Source organism: Bidens hawaiensis, unplaced genomic scaffold (assembly GCF_021521415.1).
Source record: "Bidens hawaiensis isolate Kalapana, Puna unplaced genomic scaffold, B.hawaiensis_p1.1 tig00012230_1, whole genome shotgun sequence".
NCBI classification, from domain to species: domain Eukaryota; kingdom Viridiplantae; phylum Streptophyta; class Magnoliopsida; order Asterales; family Asteraceae; genus Bidens; species Bidens hawaiensis.
Genome location: NW_027491989.1, coordinates 131884 through 147140, shown reverse-complemented (window position 1 = coordinate 147140; position 15257 = coordinate 131884). Strand labels below are relative to the sequence as shown.

The 15257-nt window shown below is 33.3% G+C and overlaps 2 protein-coding genes across 2 annotated transcripts; one reads left to right on the top strand and one right to left on the bottom strand.

The window, feature by feature from the left end:
- The first annotated feature begins 1300 nt into the window (after nucleotides 1-1300).
- On the top strand, nucleotides 1301-3364 carry LOC143540431 (basic peroxidase-like). Its single transcript, XM_077033495.1, has 4 exons — nucleotides 1301-1581; nucleotides 1658-1837; nucleotides 1919-2084; nucleotides 2841-3364. The coding sequence occupies exons 1-4, from the start codon at nucleotides 1354-1356 to the stop codon at nucleotides 3233-3235; spliced, it is 969 nt and encodes a 322-aa protein (XP_076889610.1). The 5' UTR covers nucleotides 1301-1353; the 3' UTR covers nucleotides 3236-3364.
- Nucleotides 3365-6447: 3083 nt separating this feature from the next.
- LOC143540412 (trans-resveratrol di-O-methyltransferase-like) lies at nucleotides 6448-8298 on the bottom strand. Its single transcript, XM_077033482.1, has 2 exons — nucleotides 7549-8298; nucleotides 6448-6767 (listed from the first exon to the last, which is right to left on the bottom strand). Exons 1-2 carry the CDS (start codon nucleotides 8296-8298, stop codon nucleotides 6465-6467), a joined length of 1053 nt encoding a protein of 350 aa, XP_076889597.1. The 3' UTR covers nucleotides 6448-6464.
- Between the last annotated feature and the right edge of the window lie 6959 nt (nucleotides 8299-15257).

The window sequence follows — 15257 nt, the reverse complement described above, 5'->3', positions numbered from 1 at the left end:
ATGGTACTTTGCTTGTATTTATTTTTGGCAAAAAGAAACGATGCAAATTAGTGGATCTAAATTTACATTTAACTTATTTTAGTGAAGATGTGTAAACAGGATTGCATATTGATTGTTGAGAGTTGTTTAGACTAATTGTCATTACTATTGATGGAAAAGTGTAGACGAATTTCAGTTGTGTTAATGATCACTGTGTTTCAATTTATAGTCACCGTGTTTTAAGTCTTGATTCTTGAATATTGTGGGTATTTTTTTTGTCACTATGTTTTAGTTATTAATTAAATATTGTGTTTTAGTTTTTGATGTTGTTGATGGAATTTTTTTTTTTTTTTTTGTTGTGTGTGCTAAGATGATTAAATGAATGACAATTATATGATATGTTTTAGAATTCAGGGATGTGAGCTTTTTGGTTAGGGAGATGATGGTATTTTTATACCCGGTATATATATGTTATGGTGGTAAATCCCTAAAATTATAAAACTGATTGGTAGTTATTGGAATTTAGATTTCGGATTAAAACATCCGATCTCTAATTTACTCAAATTAACCGGGTTTGATAAAAGCCGTTACTTGAAATTTGAGTGTTACACAAAAATGGTGAGTGACGATGAAGCTCAAAATGTCATGGTGTGTTATTTCGTATTCAATGATAGTCATAATAAACAAGGTGTTATTACATGATGCTTTAGTTAGTATTCAATAAAGAGTTTATTTAATATTGAATGGTGTTATAGTTAATATGCAGAGTACGTGTTATTACATGATGTTTTAGTTAGTATTCAATGAAGAGTTTTATTATTGAATGGTGTTATAGTTAATATGCAGAACATATATATGATGTTTTATTCAATAAAAAGTGTGATTAATATTGAATTATGTTAACGTTATATATATATAATGCGCAGAACATAATAACATATATACAAACACACAAGATGAGATTGATTTTAAATATCTCAAATAATACAAGAACTTTTAGAACTCATATCAACCAATCATCTTTATTATTTTACTTACACATTTACATGTTTTATTACTTACATATTTATTGATAAGCGGTTAAAAATTATAATATATGAACAAATTTAGCAGATGGAAGTACAAAATTTAAAAACTTGAAACACTTATAATTAAAAACTTAAATGATTTAGTTTTTGTATCATTTTTATTACAAGTTTACAACAATATATAAAGTTTTATAATAATAATAATAATAATAATAATAATAATAATAAATTGCATGTATGCATTGCGTGTGTGTATATATCTGTGCATGACAATCTTCCTACTCAACTTAAGCTACATATTCTTAAAAAAACAAGAAGCTTAAGCTTCATTCTCTCTTTTAAGAATATGGGTTATTATAAGTCCAATAGAACTACTTTGGTTCCTCTATTCATTTTACTTATATCACTGAACCACTTCATGCCATGCAAAGCTCAATTGTCAACCACCTTTTATGATACCACATGCCCTAACGCACTTTCAACCATTCAAACTTCTGTTCGTTCCGCGGTTTCAGATAATCGTCGCAATGCAGCCTTGCTCATTCGGCTTCTTTTCCACGATTGTTTCGTTCAGGTTATTATCTTTAATTATATGTTTTTGGTAATATTGTTATAAACATGCAATTTACTTAATATGGTTAGATTTGCAGGGTTGTGATGCATCACTTTTATTATCAGGTACTGGTAGTGAGAGGGAATCGCCAGCGAACGATGGCGTGTTGGGCTATAATGTTATTGATGATCTTAAAGCCGCAGTTGAAGGAGTATGCCCTGGAGTTGTTTCGTGTGCAGATATACTGGCTGTTGCAGCTCGTGATGCTTCTGTCGCGGTATTAACATAACTAAAACAATTACATGTATAATATAAGTTTGTTAAAGGCTATAATTACATGTTCGATTACACTATGTAGGTCAACGGTCCGTCATGGACAGTAAGACTTGGAAGAAGAGATTCTACGGGTTCAGACGCGACTGCTGCTGCTAATGAGCTTCCAAGAGGGAATTTTAATTTAGGGCAACTTATAAGTAACTTTGATAGTAAGGGTCTCAACACTAGAGAAATGGTTGCCTTATCAGGTTTGTAACTTTAGTTTGTTGAAAATTAAGTAAAGTCGCATGGCAATAATGGCTGGTCACGAATTTGGATGCAAAGATGTTGTTGCAAAATTATCACTAAATTTTGTTGCAAATCATTTTAGTCATTATTAGAGGCTCAAAGCTGGACGATTTTAATTTGACGATGGAAAATTATAATTATTTATTTGACTTGTTAAATATATTTTTTTATTACTTTTTTAATGATCACAATAACAAATTAATAACACCATATGTCACATAAGTTCTATCTTGTGCGGCAACAACAATTGTCAAATGGCAGCCGACGTTATAGTTTTAGAGGTAACATCCAAGACAAACTCTGAAGCCAGTGTTTGCTTTGTTAAGACAACATAGTATGGTCAAAGTCAGGCAATAGGACTCTCTATATATAGGGAATACGGTGGCCTAACACACAAGGAAAGTCGTCGCTCAAATAAAAAACCTTAAATAGTTATATTTATAAAGTTTCCCGACAAAATTGTTATATTAAATTTATAACTATAATGATTGCCACAAATCGTGTTGTTACTATTTTGTTGCATTACTGTGGTAAAACTTGAATTTTCTTTTTTGGTCGGATGTCTGTCGGTCTTTGAAAATTTTCGTAGAAAAATGATCTATTTTCTAATGTGTTATAAACAGTTGCTACCAAGGTTTAAGCACCAGGACATTTGACATAAGTAACATTTCTATTTCCAAAATAATAAAGCATGTACAATAATTGTTGTCTTGTAGGGTCTCACACGATTGGACAGGCAAGATGTGTAAGGTTTCGGGACAGGATATACGACAATACTTCGAACATAGATGCTGCTTTTCGTAGCTCCCTTCAGGCAAACTGCCCACCGGATGCACCTAATGGCGATGGGAACTTGGAACCACTTGATTTAGTGACACCGAATACATTCGACAACAACTACTTCAGGAACCTACAAAGTAGTAGGGGTCTTCTTACATCAGACCAGGTCCTCTTTAATGGAGACTCAACTGATAGCATCGTGAACGAGTATGTTGACAATCCTTCAACGTTTGATGCTGATTTTGCCGCGGCCATGGTTAAGATGAGTGAAATTACTCCCCTTACTGGTTCACAAGGGATTATAAGGACTCTTTGCTCTAGTGCTAGTTAATAAAATGGAGATGTAAGGTTGATAACATATAGTAATAAATGTTGTATGTTATCAAGTCAACAAGCAAGTATTTTGTATGTTTTATTGATCGATGAATCACACACAATAAATAAAAAGCTCCTTTCATCCTAGCTTTACCTTTTCTTTAGATTTTTCATTAGTGAACGCCACAATTCACTATTAAACAAATGAATATCACCAACGGCAAAATTATCAAAGGAGTAACCTTTCGACAATTACCCACATAATTCTGCAGGTAACATATTAGTTGTTTAATTTTTTTAATATCAATCGGTAAAAAGAACTCAATTTGTATGTATTTAAAATCCTTTGGAAATCAAAGTCCGTACAATATAGTTGGTAAAAGTCGTTGGTAGTGACAGAACTAGAAGAAATAAAGAGGTATCCTTTTTTTACCTAGTGTAAAACTTGGTTAGATTAATAAACAAACCATCATCTGTGTAGGATACCTCAAAGCCCGACAAATAACTAAACTTACCAAGATCTTTAGTGGTGAATATTCTTTATGCAAAGGATCGTCGCATGGTGGTCGTGATTGCCGGTGAGTGTATTATCATCCACACATACGAGCACGCACAAAAAAACAAGAACCACGACAAAAGATGAACAAAGATGCGTTGGTTTGACTACAACTCTACAAGCAAACCTTTGCTGTATTAGAAACACACTTATTGCTAGAACCAAGCTCGTTGGGGCTTGCTTGAAACTATTAGTGCGTCCACAACAGGCTTCGGTTTCCTAGGTCTGGATCTAAGTGGCAATAGACAAACTTGAAGGACACAAACCTCCTTGTTGTAGAGTAAAGTACATGAAGACAAGTTTGTCTCTATAAACTTGCAAAGGACTAGGTGAGGTGGCATCAATTCTCTCTCGTCTCTCACATACACACCTATATATATATTATATATATACACAAGATATTTCACTTTTTCTAATTTTAGAAATATATTACTTTGCTCAACATTGTAGATTAAACTTCTTTTTTCCAAAAACTAGCTTGATGCGTGCTTGCTGTTTGGTAAAGCTTGTTAAGCATGTCTCGTCTATGATGAGACTAAGTAGATAATATTCTGACAAAACATGTTGAACTAGGTCACCCGTTCTTAGACTTACACCTTTGTTTAGAGGTATGAATCTAGTTATTACATGACACGAAAGCACGTCATGAACCTAAGAACAGTCTAAATGGGTTCGGGTTCACTTCAAATTAAACCGTGAACGCGTTTAACTATAGTGGTCTGGTTGACTTACTAGGCTCGTGGGCTGGCTTGTTTTACACTTGTAGTTTTATATTAAAAAATATGTTTTATGTGATAAGTGAGTAGCTGTTTGTGAAATTAATAACAATTAATATATCATATAGAATTGAGCATCACTTTAGTAATTTAACCATAATTATTTTAGATACATTTGAATTGTTGTTCTAATTGTAATTTTAGAGTAACTGTATGAAAAAGAAAAAAATTAAAAACAAAATCTTAGGTTAAATTATATTTTTGTTAATCTGGCAAAACCCATGTCAGGCTTGGGTTCAGGTTCACATGTCAGGTTTGGGTCCAGGTTCATGCATGTGTTTTAAATGACATTCGAGTTTTTTTTTTAAAAAGTTAAAGGGTGTGCTAACTCACTAATACCGTTCCTTCAACACCCCCTCCCCATTATTACTACTATTATTATTGTTATTATTATTTAATGGATTTTTTTGTTAATTTATAATCTTGTTGCATAGTTGAAAGAAATTTAGTTGATAATGGTAATACGTATTTTATTATTTAAACAATTAAAAAAAATTTAAATACAATTTATTTTTTACTCTGGGTGCTTTAACTAAGAACTTTTAGGTATTCAAGAGACTTTGCCTCTACTACTACTAATTCCGACTTAAGGTCTAAACAATTGAAACTTAACAGCAGTTCACATCAAATTAATTGAACAAAATTTTCTTTTATTGGGCCAGGAAGTTGTCGCAAAGTTGCTGAATAATCTCAAGAAAAAGACCTACCGTGTACATTATTGTTTATGGCGGCCATCTCCCTCTTCTAACATACAATTTCATATAATAATATTTAAAGATATATGACATACAATTTCATACAATTTCATATATGACGGCCATCTCCCTCTTCTAACATACAATTTCATATATGACATACATTTCAGTTCCTACATAACGGGAGTCTTAAGGTTCATAAAACCAAAACTAGAATTAACCTATTTAAGCTACACAATTTAGAGTTAAATCATGCCAAATATTGCTTTTTTCAAATTAATACATGATGCCTCTTAGTTCGTTCTCTCACAATTATTGTAATGGGGATTTTATCCTACTTAAAATGCATGTTAAAAGACTGATTGTATGAATCTTATGGGCCAAGCTAGTAACCCAATATCCATAAGCCCAACACGAAAAACTAACTCAAGGCCCACAAATAATAAGTATAAGAAAAACTATTAGGGTAACGAATATAATGAGTGTCAAGAGTGTATTGAGGTGCCAGGGACGAAGCATAGTGAGGATCAAAGGTCCCCGCACCGCCCCCTCGTTTATGTAAAATTTTATACAATGAGTCCCTCTCAGGTCGTTTTCGTCCAAGCTACGCTACGCTACTGAACTGAAGGTCAGATTGTATTGATGTGAAGAACTGGTGGCTAGGTAGCAAGTAACTACTGATACGATTATCAACTTTTTAGTTCATCTGTTGTTTCTATTTTTAGTAGTTAGTTGCATTAATCAGTTGTTTGTTATAAACGACCAGGAATGTTGCTAACTTACTATCGCATTATGTTAAATAAAATACTTACGCATGAAGAGAATAACACAACTTATAAAATAATAACGCAACCTATAGGGGAAGTGAATTCAAGTTAGGGTTTTAGGGCCCTAGTTGGATAAGATTTCCAGTTTAGACTAAAGTTAAACAAAAAACATATTGAATGATGAAAATTAGAACAAAGTTAGACCAAAACATACAAACAACCATTGCAAGAACAAGTATAGTAAAAACATCATTCCTTTTATGTTAATGATATATAGCGTACAATGTTGCACATCCTCGCTAACAGAGTAACATAAAAGCACGCTCAATAATAATAATATTATTAAACAGTGATACAAAAAGAACCACAAGCAAGAAAGTGATAATACGTTTCTTATTTAAGTAACTTCATCAGGAAATGCCTTTTATAGAAAGCAATGTTTCCTGACAAACTATGGATAAACTTCAATGACAGATCGTGAACCCAAAACCGGAGTTATTCGATAATCACTAAAGCCGCCATCAATAAACAGCTTCGCCCAATCTTTTTCACTCCTTTCTCGCCCAGTTATATAAGTCATCATAAGCATATCAAATAAAAGTTGAGATTCGACTAATTCATTGACACCTTCATCAACCTTCACGACCATTTCTATGATCACTAGTTTTCCTCCATTTTTCTTGCTTGGAATCGCCTCTTTGCAGTTCTTCAATATCTTTATGCATTCCTCATCATTCCAATCATGCAGAATCCACTATTTATAAAATAAATAAAATATAAATCACCTTTTGAAGTTAATGTACACAAATACCGGTCTAAATAAGTATATGAAATTAATAATTGTAGGATAACAAATGAAGCCACACTTTTTAATAGACCATAAAATTTTTGAATTATTAATTGTCTCTCAACCATAAAACATGTCATTTCGGCTTTGACTTGCTGATAAAGGCTCTTTCTTCTTTTGAGAAAAAAAAACATGGTTTAAATATGGGCATGAAGAAGTTATTCTCTTGAAGTAGTGTAGGAGCATGAAATAAATGGGTGTTTGAATAGTCGTTATAAAAACTATTAGTCGCATACTATTTTGTATAGTTATTGTGTATATTGTTGGTCAAAGTTGCAATTACTTTAACCAATAATATACAAAATAATATACAACTAATGAAAACTTCTATAAAAAATGATATTTGCAATCAAATTTGCGATTGAAACAAAATTGTCCTACATTAGTGACCGATTTTAGTTTGATTGATCACACATAGAGAAAAAAGTTGTACATAAAATGAGAAAATTAATAAAAAACGGATTTCCCTAGAAAGAGAAATATTTGATGCTTTTACGTAGAGTTTTTTTTAAATAGTTTGTGTTAGCGAGATTTTGTTTTATATAAGTTACTATTTTACCATTCTGTATCTATGAGATTTACAAGAGATTTTTTACATACCTCACTATTAACAAAATTCTTTTATACTGTAATTTGTAACTTGTCTTAGCCATATTAGAAAAATGAAATAATTAATCCACTAGAATACCTTAAGCAAAACTGCATTAGCATTGGGAAGAACTTCAAACATGTCTCCGCCAACATAACTCAAATTCTCACTTCCAACCAAACTGTTAACCACATGAGGAACATCAAAACAGATACAACTAATATTCGGAAAAGTTTTCGCGATAGCTTTGGCAACTGTCCCGGTACCACCCCCAACATCAACAATCGAATCCATTCCTTCAAAAACACCCCCACATCGTTCAAGAACAATGCCTATAATAAGGCTCGCATCATTAGCCATCGCTTCATTGAATAACTGACCAAGCCTTAACTCTTGGCCTAACACATCCCATAAACCCTTCCCATGGGTTAAGTGAAAGGGGGTCACATCTTCATTATGGAACCATTTGGTCATGTGTTGCCATGTGTTCAGAAATATTGGATCCAACATGGCTAACAAAAGGGGCCTATGACTTAACGGATTTTCCTTTAGAAGCAACCGTGAAGCAGGAGCAAGCAAATAGCCTTCTCCTTGTTTCACGAAAAAGCCACAATGAACGAGGATGCGCATTAGTCGATAGACATATTGAGTTCTCTCTTTATCTATCGGGAGGGCATCCACTAACTCGGAAAGCAACATTGATGAACCATGGCGATCTATGATATCAGGTATCCGAAGCTCTATTGCACATTTGAGCGACATAGACTTTATGAAACTAAAAATGTGGTTCCATACATGAGTTTGAGAACAAAGTAAGTTTTCATATAGCTCTTCATTTTGCATTGCCATCTCTTTGTCAATCGAATTTGAGAGACAATTTGACATGTTAAAACGTTACAAACCTTCTTAATTTATAGAAACAAATGCGAAAAGATACACCTAAAAGTTGATAATTTTAATATCCATGTGTTATCATCCACCATCATTTAAAATACTATAAACAATAGTGGGCGTTATTAACATATATTATATGTACCATTTATGGACCCTTTAAATCTCTTTAGGATTAATTTGAGTGTACGTTTATATTTATTCACTACTTTATGAAGCAAATGTGAGTCTTGTAAAAGCTACATGTGAAAATAATAAGAAATTCTTGATTGAAAATATATCCATAATTAATTAAATAAAAGTTAGTAGCAGGTGGAAACTATATATAATTTAAAACTAATATAAAATATTAATTGTATTGAAACTATTTGGACTTCAACATATTTTAGATTCTCTTTTGAACGATTAGATGTTACACACTGTATATATATATATTAAATCCGGAACCTTTTATTTTATACTATTAACCATCTTATTAGTTCACCAAAGTCATTAAATATTTGTTGGATATGATTGATTGCATATATATTATGATATTTATTTTATTTATTGTAATCTTTCTTCTTATTATTGTCACCGCTACGCAGCTGTTGTTTCACCATCTTCCAACCCTAGAGTCAATAGTGCTTTGTTTATTATGTTTTACCAAAATTGGGAAAAGTTTTGGGAATGAAAAACATAAAAGGGTTGAAATGATTTATAGGGGAGAGAAATTTTTTAGGTGTTTCACTGTCTGAAATGGCGGAACCCATAATAATTGCAGAGCATGTTAGCAATTGTCTAGTGAGCTGAATGTTTTTTGGGTGTACTGCCATTTCAAATGAGGGAAGTGAACTATTTACCATGTGTTCCGCCATTTGAAATGGCGGAACCCTACTTTACCTTGTACGTCTGTTTCACTTCCGCCATTTTAAATGACATGAGTGAATAGTATGATCAAAATGAGAAAAGACTTGTCAATGTGTCAGTGTCACTACTGTTCACTTTCGCCATTTGAAATGGCATGAGTAAACATTTTGGTTAAAAGGTCTCCTCAGACGTGCCAGGAATATTACTATTCACTAATGCCATTTCAATGGCGGGAGTGAAACAAATGTATAGGGGCGGGCTATATATGCTGACGTATAGGGTAAAGTGGGATTCCGTCGTTTCAAACGGCGGAACATATGGTAAATATATGACTTCCGCCATTTGAAATAACGGAACACCAGAAAAACCTCCAGCTCACAAGACAATTGCTGACAGGCTCTGCAACCATTATGGGTTCCGCCACTTCAAATGGCAGAACACCTATAAACCCAAAAAATGTTTTATACATATGTAATTTTCTTTATTTTTTCTCCATTTTGTGTTTTTAGAGTGTTTTTTAATGTTGAAAACACAATTGATAGAAATGGTAACCGTTTATTCGGTGAAGGTCGACGGTGGGTGGTGACGGTGAGCCGTGAGTGATGAGTGAAAATGTAAGTGAACTTTTGAGATGAAAGTGGTGGGGACCAAAATGCTCTCCTTCAAGCTTTTTTAGGAAAATCTATTTTCCATTTGAACCCAAACCATATATATGTCGTAAAAATATATGCATTCGTTAAAAAAAAGCTATATTAATTGTTTAAATTCAACAATTCGGTTTGAAAATGACAGATTTGAAATCAAGATGCTATCCGAAATTCAGCATTTAGGGGGTGTTTGGGATTCCTTATTGAACCCTACTTTTGGCTTTATTAACTTTTGGAAAAAGTTAATAGTTTAAAAGATGTTTGGTAATCCATAAGTTATTTTGGCTTTTAACTTTTCACCATTTGTAAAATGGAAGTTCCTATAAAGTTAAGACATTCCAGCGTTTTGGACTTTTGGGTTTGGTGAGAAGTAACATTACACCCTTACAGGTCTCTCATCATCCCTGCCACATCAATAACCATTACAGCTCTCACACCAACAATAACCATTGCAGCTCTCTGTCACCATCAATTTAACACCAATTTGACACATGCGGCTCTCAACTACATCCCTACCACCATTAATTTAACCCTACCACCATCAATTAAACCCCTGCAGTTATCAACTACACCCCTGGCTCCCCTCTATTCGATTATAAAACACAAGGTGTAGTCCATTCTAGTCACCAATTTCTTTTCACCTCACCCCCCCCACCAGGTTTGTACAATCGATTTTAGTGAATTTGTTTGATTTTGTTCTACTGTTTTTGTGTGTTTGTATGTGAATTTTTCTATTGTTATATATTATTGTTATCTTTACTGGGTTAATAATTAGCTATGGGTTAATAATTTTACTACTATTATATATTTATATTTATATTTATATTATTATTATTATTATTATTAATGAGTTTTGTACATTGTGCCCAACAACGTGGATCATTGTGGTTAAGTATATTGGTTAATTGATAATATTTTCAAGTGCATTATGTTCAGTTTATCCAATGATTGACTTTTACACCAAACATAATTGACTATCATATATTCATATTTCAAATCATTTGACTTATAGAGTAGTTTTCAATTTCAACATCCAATTTGTGATTTGCTATCCATCTATTGACTTAGACCTGCATTTGATTATTATTTGCTAAACAGATTTGCAAACGTTGATAGATGATATGGTTAGAATATATATGTTATAGGGTCGAGTTACATACTAAAAGAAAACAGTAGGAAGTGAAAAGAGAAAAAAAATACGTAATGGGAATTTGTTTAGGTTTATAAAATGTGATTTTAGGACTACATTGATTTGTGGCCATGTATCAGATAATGGATGTAAACCGCCCAAATGTTGTTGCTTGTGAAAAATCAACTAAAACAAAAAAACCAAAATTCTTGTGGAATAATGATGCATTCAAGGAGTTTATCGATGCGTGTTTGCTTGAACTTAGAAAAGGGAATAAACCCGGTACTCACTTTAATAAGGTTGGGTGGGAGAATATAGCAAAAACCATGTATGAGAAAATAGGCATAACCCTTTATAAAAAACAAATTAAAAACAAATGGGATGCCATAAAAAGAGAAGCTTAATTGATGCATCTCCTAAGTGGCGAGAGGAGAAAATAAAGGTAAGTTAAATTTTTATTTTTAATCATTTGTTGTTATGATTGCATAGTGAAATCCATTTATATTCACATCGAAAATCGCTCACTAATTAATCCATTTATCTTGTAGGTTGATAAAGACTTTGCCAAATTTAAGGGTGCAAATTTGAAAATATTTTAGGCTCATTATGCTCATTTGTTTTGGGATTCGGTTGCCGTAGGAGATCAAACTATGACTCCGTTACAATTTCAATATATAGAGGGCAAATGAGACAATGGTGAAATGAGTTTTGTAACATCCTCAAAATTTTGGTCCAAATTTGACAACTTAGTAAAGTTGAAGGATCAAAATGATTCTCTAAAGTAAAAACATTTTATAAGGAAATAAAAATATTCAATAAAGAAAGTCATCTCATGTTAAGGATATGGAAGAAGGAAATTCAAACCCACAAGAAAGGATGTAAGAAAGTGGAAGCATTCCACATGGATATAAATAAGGAACATGGAATCCATCCCACATGGAAAGTGGTAAAGAAATGAAAACACTTTATAAGGAAAAAAGTTTCCATAGTAATATTCTTTTATGCCAAGTGTAACATCCTTTTTCTCATTCGGTTAATAAAATAATAATATTAGATGTTATGAGATGGGCTTGTGTTGGGTTAAGTAACATGGGTAATGGACTTGGGTTAATAAGGTAGGGAGAAAGACCATGGGCTTAAGCGCATGACCTATGATATATATATACCTTAATTAACCCATAATCAATTCATTTCCACTCATTCCACACACCATAAAAAACACACACTTAAGCTCTCTCTTATCTTTCTCTCTCTCTAGACGAAATAACCAAGAAAACAGAGCATCAATCCGAGGTAATAACGTTATGATATTATATGGATCCAAACCCACTAGATCTAGTGGAGAAACGACGAGCCGACACCCTAAACAGTTAAAGTCACGAGATCCGGATGGAATCGGGTATAAACCGATTAAAAGTTGAGCTTAGGGGTCACCCTAGCTCAGATCTGGATCGAACGGGACGAAAAACGGTGAAAAACGAGTGAGATCTCGTTTTTCCGGCAATGACGGCGCCGGAAAGGCGGCACTAGAAAACGACGTACGAGGTTAAAGGTTATGTTAGAGAATATTCTTACATTCTCTGACATAACCCTATTTCTTTAATGGTAGGATAACGAATTAACAACAATTCGTTATGCCCATTCGCTATGGAAGAATAACGAACTGACAACAATTCGTTATGCCCATTCGTTAAGGAGAAATAACGAATTAGCAGCAGTTTGTTATGATCATTCATTAAGGCTAGTTCATTATAAAGACCAATTCGTTATAAAGACCAATTCGTTATGAGGGTCAATTCATTATAAAGATCCGTTTGTTAAGAAATAACGAATGAACCTCGTTCGTTAAAGGTCCATGGATTTATAATAAAATGGATTAATTACAAAGAAGCCCTCGAACTTTATAAATTAGAATTCTAATGAAAAACGGGTTAAGACAGTTAATGAAAATAAAAATTTTCCAAGTTCACCTGGCAGCTCGACCCTGCCAGGGGCTCTGCTCCTTGGATCCCGCTAGGGGCTGCCTCCCAAAGAACCCCGCTGCTAGGGGCGCTGCCCCCGGACCCCCGTTCGTTGAGGGTTATAATTAAACTTGAAACACAATATTGGTAGTGATAGTTAATTGATATGTGTAATTGTTATACAGTTAGTCGTGCACAGCTAAAGATGGGAATAACCATTAACGGTGAACGTAACCGCATTCAGGTGATTTTCTAGCCCCACTTCCATGTTATGTTTTCGGGGCTTTGTGCATAGTCAATGTGAACGTTAATACACTTACCTTAAATGGTAAGTGTATGCTATAATGATTGATGTGTTAGTATGTATGAATGTATGAATGAATACTATGAATGTTGTGAATGCTCGCTTGTCGGTGCGTGAACGATCTTCGGATATTGCACGTATCAACAGGGAAAGTAATATGTAGTATGCTTGGTATGAAATATGTATGTATGACAACACGTATTGAAATGAGTATATACGAAAGTATGATTATATTACAAAAGGTATGCATGATAATAGTATGAATGGAAGGTATGGTTAAAAAGGGAACAAACCCTAATAATATCTGCGAATGTAGGGATGATGTGCTAAAAGTAGTCAAATAATTATTAACTAAAATTATACTAATTTAGACACTACTAGACCCTTAAACTACTAACCGGCAAGTGAACCGGTTGACTCTAGTACAACTACAAGACATGACTATTTATTAATAATATTTTAGGGGGAATTTAATACTAATAATTAAAACTCTAAATAATAATTAACTTATTTATAATTAACTAATAATTACTTAACTATTAAACTAATAATAAACTATTAAAACCCTAAAACTAATTAATATAATAATAATAAAACATAATCATTATTACTTAATTAATTAATTTAAAATAAAAAACTTAACCTAATTAATTTAACTAAAGAAACAATTAAGAAAACTTGGATTGATTCAGATGATAAAGATAACTACCTAGGCTAGAATCCCCAAAGTTACGGTTATTAATTAAATGGAAAACTTAAGTTATGAAACTGGGATCATAAAATAGACCCTTGACAGAAAACCCGAACACGACCCTTGAAATTCAAGAAGACACCTACGGATTTCTAACAAGTTTTAAGACTCACCAGTTTTATGAATTAAACTTCCTTACGGTTATTTAATAACTTATGTCTAAGTATCTTTATGACGAAAACTTATCTTACAGCGCAGAATTCAAAGATAGCAAAGCAGATTAAATTAACTTAATAGACTAAGCTGACAATCAAACCTAGACGAACTCCTTACGAAGAACTAAATCTAGCAATCCCGACAAACAAAGATCAATTAATAGCCTATCACCTTACAACTTTTTAGACTAGCAGCTCACTTTTATTTGTTTAATTGATTTTACTGTTTCTATGATTTTACTCGATATTAATCACAAACTAGTCAAGAACACACAGTAAATGATCTAACAAAACCCTATCCTATGAAACAATCAACAAGGGCAATGTGAAACAATAAATTTAAGTAAACTAAACCAAGCAATCATACGCATCAATTGAACCAAGCTTAGCAATTTACTTAGAACATAAACTCCATAACGAAACGAAATCCAAATAAAATCAAACCGAACTAAGGTTCATCACGACCTAGGTAGTTTATGGAATTTAGCCTAGCATCATAAAGTCTAAATCAAACAAAACAAGTAATATTGAAAACATGGTGAAAATCTAATAAACGAAAGATCAAAGGTGATAAAACCCATAATCTCCAAACGCCGAACGTATATGTCTTCACCGGCTGTCCTCTTGCCTTCAAAATCACCAAGAACCACGAAAATATGCTCCAAGAACTCTAAAATTCGGCTGGTGGCTTCATGTTATGATTAGGTTTAAGTTAAACATGTTTAAATACCCAAAACAAGGCCCAACTCGAAGCAAAAACGAATTAAAAATCCACCAGCAAGGCCTAGGCGCCGCGGGACGGGCCTTGGCCTCCCTGGTCGCATGGCGCGACGTGCTCCACCAAGGGGGCCGGTCCGGTCTGACCGGTTCTCTGTTCTGACACTTCCTGACGCGTTCCGGATCTCCGTTTCGGCTCGTTTTTCGCCCTTTTTAATCACGATCAAATCCCGGAACCTACGAAACATAAAAATGTTAGTAGTATTCAAATCTCGACTAAAAACGATTAAAAACTATTAAAATATTAAATAAAATATACACGGGAAACATAAATATTTAGCATTATATCAAGGGAATAGACCCTAATAATATATGCGAAGGTTTTAGGGCAGAATGCTCTTTAA

Bases quoted from the DNA above. Each gene is read 5' to 3' on its own strand.
- LOC143540431 (XM_077033495.1), top strand. From the start codon at position 1,354: ATGGGTTATTATAAGTCCAATAGAACTACTTTGGTTCCTCTATTCATT. The intron at 1,838-1,918 runs GTATTAACATAA...TACACTATGTAG, and splicing joins CTCGTGATGCTTCTGTCGCG to GTCAACGGTCCGTCATGGAC. The intron at 2,085-2,840 runs GTTTGTAACTTT...GTTGTCTTGTAG, and splicing joins AGAAATGGTTGCCTTATCAG to GGTCTCACACGATTGGACAG.
- LOC143540412 (XM_077033482.1), bottom strand. From the start codon at position 8,298: ATGGCAATGCAAAATGAAGAGCTATATGAAAACTTACTTTGTTCTCAA. The intron at 6,768-7,548 runs GTATTCTAGTGG...TTTTATAAATAG, and splicing joins CTAATGCAGTTTTGCTTAAG to TGGATTCTGCATGATTGGAA.